The sequence below is a fragment of the Fusarium oxysporum genome, chromosome III (assembly GCF_013085055.1).
Source record: "Fusarium oxysporum Fo47 chromosome III, complete sequence".
NCBI classification, from domain to species: domain Eukaryota; kingdom Fungi; phylum Ascomycota; class Sordariomycetes; order Hypocreales; family Nectriaceae; genus Fusarium; species Fusarium oxysporum.
This window is the reverse complement of record NC_072842.1, coordinates 1015651-1034443: the sequence shown is the minus strand read 5'-3', so window position 1 is coordinate 1034443 and position 18793 is coordinate 1015651. Positions and strand designations below refer to the sequence as shown.

Sequence of the window (18793 nt, the reverse complement as noted above, 5' to 3'; positions counted from 1 at the left end):
ATTCCGTATTTCCGAAACTAGTAGTCTTCCTTCGAATCATAGTCAAGAATCAAGGCTCAATACCTGACTCGAAATGTACTCAATCAATGACCTCACCCAAAGCCAATACCAGTGGAGAAAAAGACAATCCACTTGCTTTATCACGCATTACAAACGATCTTAGCAACATTACCAATTAACTACCATAGAAAAGATACCCCGGAATCAACATCTAACCCCGAGCCCCTCCGAATATCCCCATACTTTTATTTTAACCCAAGTCAGGTCCCCATGCGTCGCATCTTTAAACCGCTCACAACTCACTCATCACGACTATTTTCAACCTCTCGATTCATCATGGGAGACGCAATCCTCAAGCGCAATCCTCACCCGGATTTTAAAAAGGTCGAGGCTTCGAGGCCTGAGCTGGATGCCAGGTCTCAGTTTCGCTACACCAAGACTGTTGATGCGGATTGGACTTTTGGTGAGGGTGCGAATAAGTTGGGCAAGGATGATGGTGATAAGAAACATGTCACTATAGATCCTCATGAGGAGGGTCGCCCTGCGGGGTTCAATTACAAGCTTCTCATCTCTGCTATTGTACCGCGTCCTATCGCTTTTGTGAGCAGTCAAGCTCCCGACGGTACAAAGAAGAACCTCGCCCCGTTCAGTTACTTCAACATGATGGGCCACGACCCGCCCATGTTTGTTGTTGGTTTCGCATCTGGACTCGCCAATGCGAAGGACACACTTCGCAACGTCTCCGAATCCGGCGAGTGTGTTATCAACATCATCTCAGAGCACTTCATCGAAGCCGCAAACTCAGCTAGCGTCAACGCCCCTGCTGATGTATCTGAGTGGGATATCTCGGGCCTGACACCCAAGTACGACTGCGAGACCGTCAAGTGTGCTCGTGTGGGCGAGGCTATTGTTAGCATTGAGTGCAAGCTCGATATGCTCAAGGAGTTCGACAGTAAGGCACGACCTGGAAACAAGTCTGGCTGTATGGCCGTTTTCGAGGGAACTCGTTTCTGGGTTCGAGAGGATGCGTTGAACGAGGATAAGAATATGGTTGATCCTGGTGTGTTGAAGCCAGTCAGCCGATTAGGAGGAATCACATATGCCAGGGTTACTGAGGCGTTCGAGATCCCAAGAACAGATTTTGATAAGGACGTCGGTGGCCAAGAGGGAGCTGAAAAGATACAAAAGCAAAAGAACTAGGTCAGACGTGGTATATATTCATTCATGACCAAACACCAAATATATAGACTAAACAAGCCCGCAAACAGGGCTTAATAACAAAATGGCCATCATGCAATACAGTTCCCCAGGAGTGATACATGCCCACCTTTCATTCCCTGAGTTATACTCATAAACCAAATCGTCGCCTCATATAAGCAAAATGTATGACAAACTTAAACCCAAACGGTAGCACAAGCCCACAGAGCTTATAGCCAGGTGCTATAGAACAAAAGAAATCATATATGGCCAAATGACAGAGAAAACGGAAAATTTCAACGCCGGTAAATGAAGTGCTCAGAGATAGATGCTCTGACCAGAATGAGAGATGATAAATTCGCATCCCAAGGGTGACTCGGTTTCGCTCTCAAAATTGTGCAGTTGTTTCAGAATAGTGTTTCCAACATTAGGTCCATCATCCAGTCGATCCTTGACATGGATGATGACAACCTTGAGACCTTCGAGGGGCCGTTTTATCCTGGGCACAGATGTGAAGGAATCAGATGGGTTGAGCGTCAACTCAGCCGTCGGCGAAGCGAGGTGCGGTGTAGGAGGTGTTTCAATACCAGGGTGAACGTAATCCGGTGTCGAAGCCTTGATGGTCCTGGGAGACACGGGGTCTTCAGAGGTGAGATTCGCGATAGAAGGGTTTCGTCGTGGAGTCTCGTCAGTCGTGCTGCCCATGCGCTTGCGCTTCTTAGGTTCGGAATAATGCGACTTGCGTTCGACTTCGACCTCATGAGCCAGTGCACGCAGCTCCTCAATGACATAGCGGGGCTTTAGGTGCCCGTACAGACGATCCTCGGCCTGCGACTCATCGTAGCTGCACTCGATGAAGATAGCCTTGAGGTTACCAGAGGCGATCTTTGGCGCAGCTTGTTGCCAGATATTCAGATTCCGCGGGCTTAGCGATATGCTATCAGGCTCAACGTCCCCGAAAATGAGGACTTCACGATGGGTGGTGGGGTCCTGGATGAAGTAGGCGCTTGAGTTGTAGACGCAAATTTGCTCCTGCTCCAATGTAGTCGTTACAGGGCTGAAGCTGTTTTGGGGGATCATGAGTGACCCTCGATGTAGGGATATAGATCCCGGGTAGTAAGATGCTGAGCGCGCGATGGGACCTTGTGGCATGGATGCATCATGGCTGCTGAAGCGAGTAGATGCACTCGATGTTGAGCCCCGGTGACTATGCTTCTCGAGACAATGCCCATGGCTTACGCTCCAAACCTTGATAAGGAGTCCGTCTGCAACTTCGATGTAACCCCTACTTTCACCGTCGCCGAGTGTCGGACTGCCACCTTCAACCAATCTCATATAAGTCACCAGCCCAGCTCCGTTGTTCTCATCACTTAGGTTTGGCCATATCACATTGTTGAAAATGTGATTCTTGAAAGCTTGGATTGTGCTTGGTAGAGCAGCCAGTTTTTTCGGCCTTGTGCCCGGGAAGCCAGCAGTATTGACTACAAAGCCTGAGATGTGATCAAGATGAGGATGAGTGATGAGATATGTGTCGACGAGAGAGCGCGTGATGTGAGATGCGTTAGCAGAAGGTGAAGAGTAAGGCAGCTCAAGACCTGCAAAGGGGCCAATGGTAAGTGTGAAGGGAGGAGGCGGTGGTGGAGAAGGTATCGATTCTTCCATGATACGTGTGATAGCAGAGAGATGGACGCCAGCATCGACGGCGATGATAGAGCCACGATGCCATTTTTGAGCGACAGAACGGACTAGAAAAGCAGTGGTGTTTGATTCTTGAGGACCACCTCCTGAGCCCTGTGATTGACGTTAGTTAGAGTTCAACTTTTGTTCATATGAGTGAGTGAGTATGTGGAACACGGCAGTGAGAAGCCGAAATGTGAAATAGAGTATGAGGATGCGGCAAGACAAACGCCACCACGAATCACGACATGATCCGACGTGTTTTGTTTATGGCCCTCATGCACCAAAACCGTTCTTATACCACGGGTGAACCTCAGTGGGTATTGGTTTTTGGAGATGTGACGGTGCACATGTAAACAAACGAGGGATGGGGATAGGCTGTTAACCGTAGATGATACGTACCAATACAATCACCTGCAAAGCAGGGTCGACTTCGGCTCCCATGATTTGCTTTTGGGAGAGTAGAAAGAGAGTAGAGAAAAGAATAGAAACGAGAGAGGGAGGGAGAGAATTGAGTGACGACGGTTGACTCAACTCGGCCGATTTGATGCCTGCCCTGGGATCTGGGATGTGGATGTGGAGGTGGAGGGCCCTGGAGAGGTCGCAGTGGAGGGAGACGGGATGAGATGGAGATGCTTGGAGATGGTATGGTTTAGCTGGCTGCCCCACTAAAAGCCCTGTAAGGTACCGCCTGAAAGGTTCAAGCTGCAAAGTAAAAACGGTGGACCTGTTCTTGTTGCGCGCCGTCTCCGTCACTGGCTTTGGAGGTTATAGTCACTAGGTAGTAAAATAAGTTAGGACACTACAAATTCCGGAATAAGAGATGGATTTAGTTGATCCACGAACCTGAAGCTGTTTAACTTGCAGTAGTTGATTCGAGAATTAACCACTGGTAGCTCTTTAATATTCTCCGATAGATAAGGGATGCAACCCTTGTTTTTGCCTGCTCTGGTATGGAATGTGTGATGCAAATACCGACAGCTCAGGCGAGCTTTTGGAGGGACCCGAAAAATAATGAAGGGGAAAAAGGTATGGCACACGTGATTGGATTTATCGTTGTGCCGTAGAACGTTATTCTCTCAATGCCGTGTGCTACCAAGGCTGATACAGTATGTATGCACTGGACCGAATGTGCTGATATAGCTTCGCTCTCGCCGAATATCGCTTGTCGATAGACTGAACTTGACCACGTTGATCCTTGCTCTGATCCCGCTTGGCAGGGTATGGCGATGCAGAGCGATATTTATGATTCTGCCACTTGTAGAACTGAACAAAGAAGGTGAAGAACATGTCCCAAAGACAAGAGACAAGAGCTTCAAATATAGCACACGACTTATTGTTCTCGCACTCGCCGAAACGCAACTCTCCTCTCTTGGCGTGTCACCCTCTCAAGTCCCGTTATCCCTCCCCCCAAAAGAGGAATATCGAACAACTCACAGCTCAGATGCCGGCTCAGCTACAAGGCCGCAGATCTGTCCTAGCAGCCCTCAACCTTGTTTAGCTTGTAAGCCTGCATCGGCGTTCCCGTGCCCCCCCGACCCCTCTCAACGGGTCGTTCCCCCACCAGATGGGGACAACGTCACTGCTAAAACGGGCGAGCTGAGCTTGGGGGAGCTCGAGGTTCTTTGTTGAAGCTTGGACCCTTTTTGCCTGATCAGATAGACGATTGATTGTCCTTGACTTGACTTGGTTTGGCTTGGGTTTCTTTGAAGATCGGGGCTGGACCTTGAGCTGAGCCGTGCGTTCTGTCGCTTATAGCTTGTGGCTTGAAAGAGAGACCCCACGATCTTGGTGTCGTTATTGTTGAAGAAACAAATAGACTCGACCTAATACTCGAACCATTCACAAAGACATGAGCCTTTATTACAAAGGGTAGTGTCCTATCTATAGAGCCTTTTGTAATGGTGATCAAAGTTCTCTTTCTAAACAACTGATCTTTCGACCAAGACTAATTCTCTCAATATCTTCATGATGACTTGACTTCACTCACTGTAACTCATAGCTCGCTCATTCATTCGCGTATACAATCTGATTCTGTAATACTAAAACAGGAAGGTAATCATAAACTCCAAACTCCGGACTGAATACTAAGCCAAGTCTAATGCACTGATTGCTATGCTATGCTGCTATCCTGAACCATGTGAAATGGGGTATTGAAAAAACACGATATATCCCATGGCCCCAGAGATTTTGATCCATATCCTTTAAACCCAATCAAAAACTCCATATTCTGTGCAGTCCTCTGACCAGCAGGGATATCGTACCATTACATCCACTCCATGACTCTAGCAACTTTCGATAGTCCTTGATCATCGCCACCTGCTGCCTCTCAAGGCGTCTTCTTAGCGCTCACTCTGCTACTTCTCCTCAAAGGTGAGCCCTGAACTTCCTCGCCAGCGCGATCAGACGCCTCTCGAGGGGATTTGTCCTTTGCTAGCGGGGCGACTGGCGAGCCGAAAAGACTGTCGTCGCCCCACGAAGCAGTTCTCTGGCCCTTTGGTGTAGAGGGCACAGCCAGGGATTCTTTCTTAGGACTCTCGGTAGTAGCCGTAGGCAACAGTGAGCCAGAGGCTTGCAACTTTGCTGGGGAAGTGGCAGCCTTGGTCTCGGTCTGAATAGACTCACGAATGTTCCCAGCCGAGAAGCGGGGGCTTCGTCGTGGTGGCGAGACGGGCTGATCTTGGCGACCAGTCTCTGCGTTGGAACTCGTTTGCACAACATTCTCCTGCTCCAGAAGATCGCTGGGGGATAGAAGATCGCGGAATGATACTCTTCGTTCTCCTGCGGTAGGCTGAGGCCACTTTGAGCTGTCCTCGAGCTTGACTGGCTGCTCCTCCTTCTTCGCCTTGGGCATGAATCCGTTATATTCAAACTCATAGTTATTGGCAACGGAAACACTCGACAGCATATCGCTGAAGTTCTTTGTCGAGCCATTTGGTGTCAGTTCAGCAGACTTTCGTGTAGGAAGAAGTCCATTGGAGGTCGTCGGAGTAAGTAACTGCTCCGGCTCAGGGGCAGCAGCACGAGACTGCTTCGACGCCCTCTTCTTCCTGGAAGCAGTGTCGCGCTCGGCCCAGAAGTCGAGGCGGCCCATGTGGACGTCAATGGTCTTCAACTCGCTTTCTGGTCTATCCTTGTTGCGACCACCCCGGCTCCTATGACGAGCACCGACTTGGTGATCCAGATGGTGCTTAACAAGCGCGTAGGAGAGAGAGTCCTCGTAATTCGCATAAGGAGCTTGTGGTGCTTGACCTGCACGCTTTTTAAACCAAGGCCTGATAGTATCCACAACGATCCTTGTGTCAGAATCCCGAGTAATAGCCATTTTGTTCGATTTTTCCTTGACAAGCTTCTCGTCATCGCGATCATCTGGCACCATCTTCCCATTTGCCATCACCTCTACGGGGTCGATGCACTGCTCGAAGCACCAAAGGTGCATAACACCAGCCATCTTGAAAGGATCTTTCTGACCACAGGAGGTATGGTGATAAAATTCGTCGAACGCCACGCGGCACCAGCCAGGTCGAATCGTGTGGTTTGTATCAGGGCAGTTCGAGTACCGACAGATAGTGTCGGCATCGATAGTTCGTTCTGTGCATTGTGCTGGATTTTGTTGGATCCACAGCCTTGGATTTCGAGGACAGTTGTAGATATAGTCCTTCAAGTCCTCGGCCGAGAATAGAATCTTTTTCTCCCACTGTCCTGTGGACAAGTATAAGAATTCAAATCCTCTGCGTGAGACCCAGTCCAGTTCCGGGAAGCGGAACATCCCATACATCTTGATTCCAATCTCGGGATCCTTCTCCTTTCCACGTTTAGTCCTGAAGCTTCGTCCCTTCCTATAAGACTTCTTCAAGGGAACTTCCACGTCCGAGTCGTCGTCAAATACAGCGTTCCGCTTGCGCTTAGGAGGTGTCTGCAACCAAGCTGGCCGTCCATCTGGTTCTTGGCATGGTACTTGCTGAATTCTTTGTTGAGGGGGTCGACGATTCTGGGGAGCTGCCTGCGAAAAGCATGAACCAGGGTGAGGGTCCTGACGACAATCCGCGCATTTGTTTACTTGGATTATGTTGTGCATAGACTGAGCTTTGATTGCGGCTGGAGGTTGAAGCGGATACTGTGCCATACCCTGAGTGTCGTAGATCCCTTGGATACCATTTCCCGGGTAATGATAACTAGGTTGATAGGAGTTGTAGACGGGATAATTGGGCTGAATGTGCCTGTTTCGGGTTAGCTGATACTTCTTACAAGTCTTACAAGGGGTTAGTACGTACAGGTTTGCTTGTCCATGAGTGCCAAAGAGTGGCAACTGAACATTTGCTGCGAGATCCACGCTTTGGGAACGTCTACGGGAGGCCGCATGTCCCACTGCAGGCATGTTGGGTTGTGCCATAGCTTGATGAACTGGTCGGGGCTGCGGCGCCAAAGATGGTTTTGGCACGGGAACTGGGTCCTGTAGCTGATGAGGCTTTGGAGCTCCCAAGTCTTTGGGCATATCCGACGGGGAGTTCAGGTCGTATGGGGCAGGAGTGTCAACGGTCGACAGAAGTTTAGGATCAACTGGAAGCTGAGCATCTTCTGTGACTGTACTCGGAAACATGTCTTGGGATGCTTCGAAGCCGAACTGGTTAATAAAATCTTCGGATGACAATGGGTATGAAAAGTCTTCAAAACCGTACCCATCGCCCATACCATTCAAAAGCTGTTGGTTGATATCTGATATGGTGTTGCCCATATACTCTGGGGCAGAACTGTACAAATTGTCCATCTGGAAACAATGTCCCAAGACTTGCCGGGTTCTGCTGGGGTTCTATGGTGTCTATTCAGATCTTGTTCGAACTGGCGAGGTGGTATCGAGATGCGTTGTTGCCAGAACTGAGGAGTTGTTCAAGATGTGCGAAAAAGCGTTCAGGAGCAGATAATTGCTTGGGTAAGGACGAAAAGCGAACTAAGAAAAGGAGCCTGTGGCATCCTTTATATTACTACGAGATAGTTTAGATACAGTAAGAGTTGGAATAGCCCATTGTCTTCGTTCAGGGCTTTGTTCAATACGAAAGAACGAGACCCCGAACATGAGTAAATCGTAAAATATGAGCGGCTGTTAGTTAACAAGGACATCTCCTCACTATAGCAGAGGGTGTGTTCAACCGTTCAACCGTCTTTGTCTGAAAGAGACCCGATTTTGAGCCCCGAACAAAAAAAGAACAAACCGGCAGAGTCGAAGCTTCGAAGTCAGACTCCATTTTGGTTTCTATGTTCTATCACTCTTAGATCCTGACGCCTTGTTAGTACTGGGACTCTGAAAGAGAACAAGTGCCAAAGAGAATTAGAAGCGGGTTGATCAGATTAAAAACATGTTTTTCTACACAAGTGTTCAGAACAGGTCTGTGTTATGTGTGTCTCATCATATAGAAATAGAAATGCGATGAAAGAAACAGAGAGTAGACATACCTGATGATTAAGTCATTGACGAAACTCGGCGCGAAAGGAAATGCTGTTGTGGTGAGCAAAATGGGAAATTTATGTGCGATTTGGCAAGTGTTGAGATTCATGAGATTCATGTCAGTCAAATTGACTTAGATGACACATGACTTCATGGTGTCTAGAGAATATCTCAGAATGGTCCAAGAGGCCTGAAGTTCGCTGCAATCGAGTTGTTGTTGTTGAAGTGCAAGGCATGTCAAATGGATGGGGTAGTAAAATGGAAGGAAATTTTGAGATCGTGATGAAGAGGGAAGAGGTGCAATGTGGATCCGGAGATTCGGACAAGTGACATCCGATGTTCGAACAGCTTACCCTACATCTGAGCCCTGCGGGATCTGAGTATCGTAAAATGAGAATGGACATATCGTATTTGCACGGCTGTTGGTGTCGTGGTGCTCTCAGGGAAAGAAGATCCCATTTCGCCGTTTCTAGGCTTTGCTTTGGCCTTGATGCGACACGGTTTATCAAGAGCCAACTCAGGTTTCTTAAAATAGAATGCTCCATACAAAAAGCAAAAGCTACTAGGTGTGGCCAAGAGAATGACATATCTAACGGCGCGCATTTCCCAAAAGATATTAGATTTACTTATACGACACTGACTAAAGCACCGAGCCTGCCGAATACCATGATTGCGACCCTGTTGAGAAGAAGAGCTTCAGTTCAAGGATATTTATCTTGCTTTCCTGCAGCCAATGTCACGCTAAAACAGTGACCAGCCACTATATTTAGCGGCCAACATATGCTTGAAGCTGCAAGAGAGGAGGGGCAGCGGGAGGATAAACCCGCAAGGGACCATATTCTCAGCTTAAAAAACTGGCTAGAATGGTGATACAGCCAAAACAGTCCAGGGGCACCCCGCCCTTTGATCCAACGGGCCTGGTCAGAGAACCAATAAGAGCAATCTCTTGCCCTTCCTCCAAGGCTTGAGTTGAGACTACGTCACGAGACTCTGCTATCCCGTCGGGTCCCTTCAACTGGACGGACTGGCATTGGACTTGTGAGACTCAGGTCCGTGGCTAACCTCGAATAAACCCACCAAACTTCATCCTTACAGCGGCCACATCGCCCGACACCGCCATCATGGCTGAAGTCAATCCGGAGCTTCAAGAACGCCTTGAAGAGTTGGATCGCGAGCTTGAGGTATGTAAATTGCCACTTGATTGTTCACCAAATTCCTACCTTTGTCCCAATCACTGAGCTGGGCGCTTCGACACGCCATTGGAGCTGGTTTCAAGGTCATTTATTGCTGTCGCATGCGATCAAAAACCATCCCATTGATATATCATGGCTAACTTTGAGTTCTCTGTAGGAAGGTGATATTACACAGAAGGGGCAAGTAACTCTGCGACTCAGGCATTAGCCTTAACAGTTCAAACTAACGCGCCTAAAGCTACCAGAAGCGACGAACTCAGCTCTTCTCTCAATTCCTCGGTTCACCTCCGCCCCAAGTTGCTGCTCTCGCCGAACCTCAGTCTGGCCTACGCATACACTCTCCCGATGACTCGGCCCATCCCTCAGGCGATGGTCACCGTGCCGCTGCATATGCCTCTCTCGGTGCCAGCAGCGGCCCGATCCCCGACACACCAGACTCACCTATATACCGACCACATTCTGGCTATGCCCCGTCTTCAGAATCACCAAGACCTCCAGAGCAGGCCCCGGCCTCGCTTTTGCGACCGGGAGGTCCCATGGCTGCGGGATCAACGGCTGCCCACCGAGACTCCCTCTTCTTCTCTCCCTCGCACGTCGTTGAGCCTGAAACCCGAACAGGTACCATGAGATCGGGGGACTATGCTTTCAGACCAGAGCAGCAAGGCGCATACCCTGATCAGCAGTATCAACAGCAACAACAGTATCAACAACCACCGCAGCAGCAACCTGATGGACGAACCACCACGCTACTCGATTCGCAAGGATATTTCTCGGACTTCGCGGGACAGCAGCATTATGATCAGGGCCAAACTGTCGAGTATGGAGGACCTCAGCAGCGATACTCTTCCAGCGATGCCTTTTCTCCTACTGCCGCCATGGCGCCGCCAATGCTCACAACCAACGATCTCCCACCTCCCGAGGCCCTCGAATACCAACTACCACTAGATCCCCGCGAGGTACCCTTCGCTATTCAAGATCCTCATGATGATTCAACGCCAATGTCAAAGTTCGATAACATCGCAGCTGTGCTTCGACATAGAGGCCGAACGATCGCTAAGAAACCAGCGTATTGGGTGTTGGACAGTAAGGGCAAGGAGATTGCATCAATTACGTGGGACAAGCTGGCGTCCAGAGCCGAGAAGGTGGCACAAGTTATCAGAGACAAGAGCTCTTTATACCGTGGCGATCGAGTTGCACTTATCTATCGCGATTCTGAAGTCATTGACTTTGCAATTGCCTTGTTGGGATGCTTCATCGCTGGAGTTGTTGCTGTGCCCATCAACGACTTGCAGGACTACCAACGCTTGAACCATATTCTTACCACAACACAAGCCCACCTGGCCCTTACCACCGACAACAACCTCAAGGCCTTTCAGCGAGATATCACAACTCAAAAGTTGACATGGCCAAAGGGTGTCGAATGGTGGAAGACGAACGAGTTCGGCAGTTATCACCCTAAGAAGAAAGATGACGTCCCGCCCTTGGTCGTTCCCGACTTGGCTTATATCGAGTTCTCGAGAGCACCGACCGGAGATTTGAGAGGTGTTGTTCTCAGCCACCGAACTATCATGCATCAAATGGCTTGTCTTAGCGCCATTATCTCTACAATTCCAGGCAATGGGCCAGGAGATACCTTCAATCCGTCTCTGCGGGATAAGAACGGCCGACTGATTGGTGGTGGCGCAAGTAGCGAAATCTTGGTCTCATACCTTGACCCTCGTCAGGGCATTGGTATGATTCTGAGCGTGCTGCTGACGGTGTATGGTGGCCATACTACTGTTTGGTTCGACAACAAAGCCGTCGATGTTCCTGGACTCTACGCCCATCTCCTCACAAAATACAAATCGACCATCATGATCGCAGATTACCCTGGCCTGAAACGAGCCGCTTACAATTACCAGCAAGAGCCATTGATAACCCGAAATTTCAAGAAGGGAATGGAACCAAACTTCCAGATGATCAAACTCTGTTTGATCGATACTCTGACCGTAGATAGCCAGTTCCACGAAGTCCTCGCCGATCGATGGCTACGACCATTAAGAAACCCTCGTGCTCGCGAGGTTGTTGCTCCTATGCTCTGTCTCCCTGAGCATGGAGGTATGGTTATCAGTGTGCGTGACTGGTTGGGAGGAGAAGAACGCATGGGCTGTCCTTTGAAGCTCGATTTAGAAGACGAAACAGATTCAGATGGCGAAGAGAAAGAAGAAACCGAGAAGCCTACAGTTTCCAATGGCTTCGGCAGCCTTCTGAGTGGTGGAGGCACGACCACAACGGAAGAAAGAGCAAAAAATGAGCTTGGAGAAGTTCTTCTGGACCGCGAGGCTCTGAAAACGAATGAAGTTGTGGTTGTGGCCATTGGAAACGAGGCCCGTAAGAGGGTGACGGAGGATCCAAGATTGGTTCGAGTTGGTGCCTTTGGATATCCTATACCAGATGCCACACTCTCTGTGGTTGATCCTGAAACAGGTTTACTGGCTTCACCCCACTCTGTCGGTGAGATCTGGGTAGACTCTCCCTCCCTATCTGGTGGTTTCTGGGCACAGCCAAAGAACACCGAGCTCATTTTCCACGCCCGCCCTTACAAGTTCGACCCAGGCGACCCAACGCCCCAGCCTGTGGAGCCCGAGTTCCTTCGAACGGGCCTGTTGGGTACCGTTATTGAGGGTAAAATCTTTGTTCTAGGCCTATACGAGGACCGCATTCGACAAAAGGTTGAGTGGGTTGAGCATGGGCACGAACTGGCCGAATACCGCTATTTCTTTGTCCAACACATCGTTGTGAGCATCGTCAAGAATGTTCCAAAGATCTACGACTGTTCAGCATTTGACGTCTTTGTCAATGATGAACACCTACCAGTTGTGGTATTGGAATCAGCAGCCGCCTCAACGGCGCCGTTGACCTCTGGAGGGCCTCCACGACAACCGGATACTGCCCTCCTGGAGTCGTTGGCCGAGCGTTGTATGGAGGTTCTCATGACAGAGCATCATCTTAGACTGTACTGCGTTATGATCACAGCACCGAATACGTTGCCACGTGTTGTCAAGAATGGACGGCGCGAAATTGGAAACATGCTCTGTCGCCGAGAATTTGATCTCGGCAACCTTCCCTGCGTGCACGTCAAGTTTGGCGTGGAACATGCAGTTCTTAACCTTCCTATTGGCGTGGACCCCATGGGTGGTATCTGGTCACCACTGGCCTCAGATTCGCGAGCCGAGTTTTTGTTGCCAGCAGACAAGCAATACTCGGGTGTTGATAGAAGAGAAGTGGTCATTGACGACCGAACATCCACTCCCCTGAACAACTTCTCCTGCATCTCTGACCTTGTTCAATGGCGTGTAGCCCGCCAGCCAGAAGAATTGGCTTACTGCACAATTGACGGCAGAGGCCGAGAAGGTAAGGGTGTTACATGGAAGAAGTTTGATACCAAAGTCGCCTCCGTTGCTATGTATCTGAAGAACAAGGTCAAGGTGAGGCCTGGAGACCATATCATCCTTATGTATACGCATTCAGAGGAGTTTGTCTTTGCAATCCATGCTTGTATCTGCTTGGGCGCAATTATTATCCCCATTGCGCCCCTTGACCAGAACCGACTGAATGAGGATGTTCCTGCTTTCCTTCACATCGTGGCAGACTACAATGTCAAGGCTGTGTTGGTCAACTCTGAGGTGGACCATCTCATCAAGGTCAAACCTGTGGCCAGCCATATCAAGCAATCAGCGCAAGTTCTGAAGATTACCAGTCCTGCGATCTACAACACAACCAAGCCACCGAAGCAGAGCAGTGGATTACGAGATCTGAGATTCACTATTGACCCAGCCTGGATTCGACCGGGCTATCCTGTTATTGTTTGGACATACTGGACCCCTGACCAACGACGTATTTCAGTTCAGCTTGGCCATGATACAATCATGGGCATGTGTAAGGTCCAGAAGGAAACCTGCCAAATGACCAGTTCAAGACCTGTGCTCGGATGTGTACGAAGCTCGACTGGTCTCGGTTTCATCCATACAGCCTTGATGGGCATTTACATCGGAACGCCCACCTACCTCCTATCACCAGTGGAATTTGCAGCCAATCCCATGTCTCTCTTTGTCACATTGTCCAGATATAAGATTAAGGATACTTATGCGACACCGCAGATGCTTGACCATGCCATGGCTGCTATGCAAGCCAAGGGTTTCACGCTGCACGAACTCAAGAATATGATGATCACTGCGGAGAGCCGGCCAAGAGTTGATGTCTTCCAAAAGGTCAGGCTTCACTTTGCTGGAGCTGGTCTGGACAGAACCGCTATCAACACAGTGTATTCGCACGTCCTGAACCCCATGGTTGCATCACGATCTTACATGTGCATTGAGCCTATCGAACTGTGGCTTGATACACAAGCCCTTCGTCGTGGCTTGGTTATTCCCGTGGACCCTGAATCAGATCCTCTTGCCTTGCTGGTACAGGACAGTGGTATGGTTCCTGTGTCGACACAAATCGCCATCATCAACCCTGAGAGCAGAGTCCACTGTCTCGATGGCGAGTATGGTGAGATCTGGGTTGACTCTGAAGCCTGTGTTAAGTCCTTCTACGGTTCCAAGGATGCTTTCGATGCTGAGCGCTTTGACGGCCGAGCTGTTGATGGAGACCCGAACATTCAGTACATCAGAACAGGTGACTTGGGATTCCTTCACAATGTTAGCCGACCCATTGGCCCCAACGGCGCTCTGGTGGATATGCAGGTTCTGTTTGTTCTTGGAAATATTGGTGAGACTTTCGAGATCAACGGTCTGAGCCATTTCCCGATGGATATCGAAAACTCTGTGGAGCGATGCCACAGAAATATTGTGCAGAATGGCTGGTAAGTTAAAAAGCTCTCAAAAATGAATAAACCTGCTAACAAGAGCATAGTGCCGTATTCCAAGCTGGCGGTTTGGTGGTCGTTCTTGTTGAAGTCAACCGCAAGCCGTACTTGGCATCGATTGTTCCTGTCATCGTCAATGCCATCCTGAACGAGCATCAGATCATTGTTGATATTGTCGCATTTGTTAACAAGGGAGACTTCCCAAGATCTCGACTAGGAGAGAAGCAGCGCGGCAAGATTCTTGGTGGCTGGGTCAGCCGGAAGCTTAGAACCCTCGCACAGTTCTCCATCCGCGATATGGATGCTGAATCCACTGCGGGCGACGTTATGGACCAGGCTAGAGCATCCATGGTCAGCGTACGAAGCGGAGGCGGTGCAGCACCAGGATCTTCCAGCTTGAGAAATGTCGAGCCAGCTCCTCAAATCTTGGAGCAGGAGGAATATGACCAGGCAACTCCTCGTCATGAGTATGAGCCAACACAGACGATGCTCTCTGAGCTTCCCGATGGCCAAGAGACGCCAACAGGGTTCCAGCACGCACAGTTTGAGCACCCACCTCAATCTGCAGGCTCTGGACCACCGACACGGCTGAATCTTTCTCACCAGCCTGACCAAGGATTCGACATCCCTGACTTTTCACGGTATAGTGGTGCCGAGCACATGCAGGGCCCCGTTCACAGACGTCCTGTTCCTGGGCACGCACCACCTCCTGAGCCCATCCCGGGGAACGGTCAAGCGCCGCCCCAGATTCGGCTACCAGGCGTGGACGGACGTGAAGAGGTGAGCTTTTGGCAGCAGCAGAACAAGGGAGAAAAGAGCGAGGAGGACTGGACAGCTGAAGCCATCATGCATATGAATCTGGCAGGTGATATGAACCCTCGATGATAATTACGACATACAACGTGATGAAGCGGAGTTGGAGTTGGGATTCATCTAGAAACGAATATAGCAGACAATTGGACTCATTGGCCTATGGCCATCATCTATTTGCTTTCACAAGAAAACCTTCCAGTCTAGATATCTAGAGTGTATACTACTTGATTTGAAATTTTGCAAGTAGCGAGAAGCATTACATGCATAAGCGGTTACGTTTCTGAGGCCATGATTAGCCTTATGGCCAGCAATAGCTACGTAGATGCAATCGGATTTATCTGTCCAAGTGTTGAGTGGCAAAACATATGGGAAAGAAACACAGGCACTTGAGCAAAAATGAATCCTTGTACAGCACAAGAGCAACAAAAGACAAACCAATCGACGCAGGCCTGATTCGAACAGACGCCTCCGAAGAGAATAGATTTCTAGTCTATCGCATTAGACCACTCTGCCACTGCGCCTTAGCTGATTGGATAGTGATCGTGGTCCCTAATTCTCATTGTGGATGCTTCCCTAGTGTTGTGGATATCCCAATCCCATTCCCCATCTATGCCAATGCTAGTATAGTATACAACAGTATAAGTTGAATCGAGAATAAAAAATGCTTGGTATATAGAGTCGAGTCGCTATTGTCTCATCCTTCTCTTTCTCTCCATATCTGCGAGGGCTCGTTTGACTATTCCCTCTGCTTCTGCAATGACATCGTTTCCTCGTCGCCATGTATACAAGGCTACACCTATCCCGTCTAACTGTTCGTGTGCTCGTGCTAATCTTCTTCTCCATAGTTCTAATTTCTTGTTTACTGCTTGTGGACCCAGTGTTGGCGAACCTGCTGTTGATGTGTTGCCGTCTGATCGATACCCTGATCCTGCTGAACCAAATGACGGAGGGGGGTTTGATGATGGTGGTGGGAGCGGATCGTAGTCCACGTCTAGATTGGCCATGTTCTGAGTCGGCCGTGGTGGAAGACGTGGATTTTGATTGGACTCGGTGATGCTTGAGGGTGTACCGCGTCGTCGTGGCGGAGGTGGCGGAGGACGATCCCCTGAATTAGAGCGTGCTGGGATTTTGAAACCGCCATTGCTGCTACCAGAGCTCTGCTGCGAGGAATTGTGAATCTGCTTCAGAGGATGAGGCACTGACGGTTCTCGAACCTGCACCGCTGGTCTTCTAGGCGGAGGTGGTGGAGGTATCTCATCAGAATTCTGCCTGCTGAGACCCTTGTTCAGCTCAGTGATCGACTTGGCACTCCTCAACGCAACTGGTTTTGCCGGTCTGGGCGGAGGTGGCTTACGTCCGCCAAGTAGATCAGTCGTACTGGCACTCTTGGAGTTGGCATTGGCACTGGCATTTCGAACTTGAGAGAGAGCCGCATTACGATCGATCTTGGTCTCGCCTGGCTCGTCTGAGAAGTCGATCAGAGTTCCCATAGTCGGGCCTGTGGGTGGTTTGCTTTCTCCCCGATATCCACTGGGCCCCAGGTTCTGGTATGAAGGGTTTCTTGAGACATTCCTTGAAGCGTTGCTAGAGGTGGCTGGCGTCTTCGGCCGGCTAAAATCATATCCCGAGTTGGAGTTGAAGAATGCTGTCTCCTCTGGTGTTGTGACATCTCGAATGAAGACAGCAAGAATCCGTCCTGGGTTCGCAAGGGCAAGCTCCGTGTAAACCTCCAAATCAGCTTCTCCACTGTCTCCCACAAGAATAAACATTCTCTCAGGGAAATCTCGTAATAGGCGAGTAAGTGTAGATCGCTTTCTTTCTGCCACTGGCTCAAAGATGCCCTGCAACATGCCACTGTATTGCTTTAGATGAAGAGATCCTGGTGGCAGGCCGTGCATCTTGAAGAAACTGGCTAGGACTGGGAAAAGTTGCCACGGACTGTTTGAACAGTAATGAATGCTGACGCCCATGTCGGCCATGCGATTATACCACTCCTTAACACCTTCGACAGAGAGCTCACCTAGATCTCGTATGAACGTGTTGCGGAAGATCTCTTTGGCACCCGCAGAAATATTGGACTTCTTGACTGTATCGTCAATGTCGCTAATAAGACTGACTCCATATGGTTCAATGACTTTGATCTCTTGGATAGCTGACAGATCCTCATCCGCCAGAACTCTAACATGAGTTGGGATAAAGTCGAGAGCAGCACGAATGACGAAATGACCCGCATCGTTGGTCATGACGGTCTTTGATTGAGACTTCTCGCTGTTGTAAAAGAAGAAAGTGACTGGTAGAGCAACAGAAGGATTTGTCATGAAAGGGGCAATTCGAGCCATGAGATTGGCATTGGCCAGAATGAGATCACTCTCGCTCATCTCGCTGGCAGTGGTATTCGATGTCATAGTTTTGGCTGGCATCGTTGGACTGGAAGGGGCAGAATCTGGAGATTGGTTACCCTGGCGAGAAGGATAGTAAAAGCTATCCGTAAGAGGGTCGTCATTATCAGGCGTTTTCTCACTAAAACCTCCCTGGTATGCAACCTGCTTCTCTCGCTGTCCTACTCTTTCAATGCGCCGAGCTTCAGAGTTGATCTTCTCCTGCTCTTTTTGCTCTTCGTGTATTTGATGATGTGTACGTGGAAGTCCAGTCTCTGGATTATATGTTTGGTCTGCCCTGGGCGCAGGGATGCCACTGAGCTGCCGCGCCAGACCGATGAGAACTCTGTTTCTCCTCGTCATCGGACCACTGTGAGGCGTATAGATCCAGCCTCGGACGTCAACGTCAACAATTGCCCTTTCATCTTCATTGCGCTCCCACTCTTGCCGCCAAAAGCCTTCGTCTCTGATGCTTCCATGTGGCGCATCCGAGTCGTGCATCGCCATCTCGCCCCAATCACGTTTGGTATGTTGTTTCGCATACGACGGAAACAGCACCATTTGGCAGTCACCCTTTACTGTGATTGCAACATCTGGAAATGCGCCGGGGATGTGTATCCGTCCGTGTTTCTCATGTCCTGAAGCCGCAGGCCCTGCCCTGGTCTGGGCATATGATTCCTTGATCTCGGTCACTGCGGCTTGGCCGCTTCTGTACAGATTTCCTGCCATCGCTGCCAAGCGCTTCCTCCTATATCCCCTCTCGCCATCACCAGGGCTCGTAGCCCGGTTAGAGCCATATCCCATCATGATTCCTGCTGTCTGGGGCGTTTTATGCGCCACTGAACCCTTGGACCGGGTCCTTGCATGCTTGACAGGGCGATTCGCTTGCGATCCTAGCCAGAGCTGTCTACCTTGCCGCTTCACGATATCCAAAATGCGCGATTGATCCGCGCGCCTCCGTTGGCGCTCAAGAATGTATCGGTAAACTCGGGACTGGAACCTGTGCTTGAGGAGCGGAAGAGTGTTGAGGTGGAAATTGAGTAGTCGTTCACGGTATCGGTCTCTTACGGCGCGAGGGAACAGGAAGCGCGCGAGGCTCTGCTTGTGACGCGGGTGAGGGCGATAGGGGCCGAAGAATCTGAACGGCGCCAGCTTGTCGACTTTTTATACGAATTGGACTATACTGGAGTCAGACGAGGCTCTCTCGGGATTGCGATGGCGGCTGACAAGTTGGGGTATTTAT

At 49.8% G+C, this 18793-nt stretch overlaps 5 protein-coding genes and 1 non-coding gene across 6 annotated transcripts; 2 read left to right on the top strand and 4 right to left on the bottom strand.

Annotated features, from left to right (window-relative positions):
- The first annotated feature begins 124 nt into the window (after nt 1-124).
- FOBCDRAFT_216967 (uncharacterized protein) lies at nt 125-1209 on the top strand. The gene has a single exon (XM_031175575.3). The coding sequence runs from the start codon at nt 271-273 to the stop codon at nt 1198-1200; it is 930 nt and encodes a 309-aa protein (XP_031046708.3). The 5' UTR covers nt 125-270; the 3' UTR covers nt 1201-1209.
- A 148-nt stretch (nt 1210-1357) lies between these two features.
- FOBCDRAFT_19911 (cAMP phosphodiesterases class-II-domain-containing protein) lies at nt 1358-3336 on the bottom strand. Its single transcript, XM_031175574.3, has 2 exons — nt 3277-3336; nt 1358-2988 (listed from the first exon to the last, which is right to left on the bottom strand). The coding sequence occupies exons 1-2, from the start codon at nt 3316-3318 to the stop codon at nt 1516-1518; spliced, it is 1515 nt and encodes a 504-aa protein (XP_031046707.2). The 5' UTR covers nt 3319-3336; the 3' UTR covers nt 1358-1515.
- A 1810-nt stretch (nt 3337-5146) lies between these two features.
- On the bottom strand, nt 5147-7642 carry FOBCDRAFT_289563 (uncharacterized protein; the record flags this gene model as incomplete). Its single annotated transcript, XM_031175573.3, has 2 exons — nt 5147-7094; nt 7149-7642. The coding sequence occupies 2 exons, from the start codon at nt 7640-7642 to the stop codon at nt 5204-5206; spliced, it is 2385 nt and encodes a 794-aa protein (XP_031046706.2). The 3' UTR covers nt 5147-5203.
- A 1645-nt stretch (nt 7643-9287) lies between these two features.
- On the top strand, nt 9288-15383 carry FOBCDRAFT_216962 (uncharacterized protein). The gene is made up of 4 exons (XM_059609470.1): nt 9288-9498; nt 9668-9690; nt 9749-14356; nt 14407-15383. Exons 1-4 carry the CDS (start codon nt 9439-9441, stop codon nt 15242-15244), a joined length of 5529 nt encoding a protein of 1842 aa, XP_059464386.1. The 5' UTR covers nt 9288-9438; the 3' UTR covers nt 15245-15383.
- Nucleotides 15384-15611: 228 nt separating this feature from the next.
- FOBCDRAFT_t67 lies at nt 15612-15693 on the bottom strand. Its single transcript has one exon. It is a non-coding gene; the product is annotated as a tRNA-Ser (tRNA).
- Nucleotides 15694-15821: 128 nt separating this feature from the next.
- On the bottom strand, nt 15822-18734 carry FOBCDRAFT_19895 (uncharacterized protein). Its single transcript, XM_054703720.2, has one exon. It carries the CDS (start codon nt 18355-18357, stop codon nt 15859-15861), a length of 2499 nt encoding a protein of 832 aa, XP_054559695.2. The 5' UTR covers nt 18358-18734; the 3' UTR covers nt 15822-15858.
- Between the last annotated feature and the right edge of the window lie 59 nt (nt 18735-18793).

Coding starts and splice junctions, on each gene's coding strand:
- FOBCDRAFT_19911 (XM_031175574.3), bottom strand. CDS start 3,318: ATGGGAGCCGAAGTCGACCCTGCTTTGCAGGTGATTGTATTG. Junction 2,989..3,276: donor CTTTGCAGGTGATTGTATTG/GTACGTATCATC, acceptor CGTCAATCACAG/GGCTCAGGAGGTGGTCCTCA.
- FOBCDRAFT_216967 (XM_031175575.3), top strand. CDS start 271: ATGCGTCGCATCTTTAAACCGCTCACAACTCACTCATCACGACTATTT.
- FOBCDRAFT_216962 (XM_059609470.1), top strand. CDS start 9,439: ATGGCTGAAGTCAATCCGGAGCTTCAAGAACGCCTTGAAGAGTTGGAT. Junction 9,499..9,667: donor AGTTGGATCGCGAGCTTGAG/GTATGTAAATTG, acceptor AGTTCTCTGTAG/GAAGGTGATATTACACAGAA. Junction 9,691..9,748: donor GGTGATATTACACAGAAGGG/GCAAGTAACTCT, acceptor ACGCGCCTAAAG/CTACCAGAAGCGACGAACTC.
- FOBCDRAFT_19895 (XM_054703720.2), bottom strand. CDS start 18,357: ATGATGGGATATGGCTCTAACCGGGCTACGAGCCCTGGTGATGGCGAG.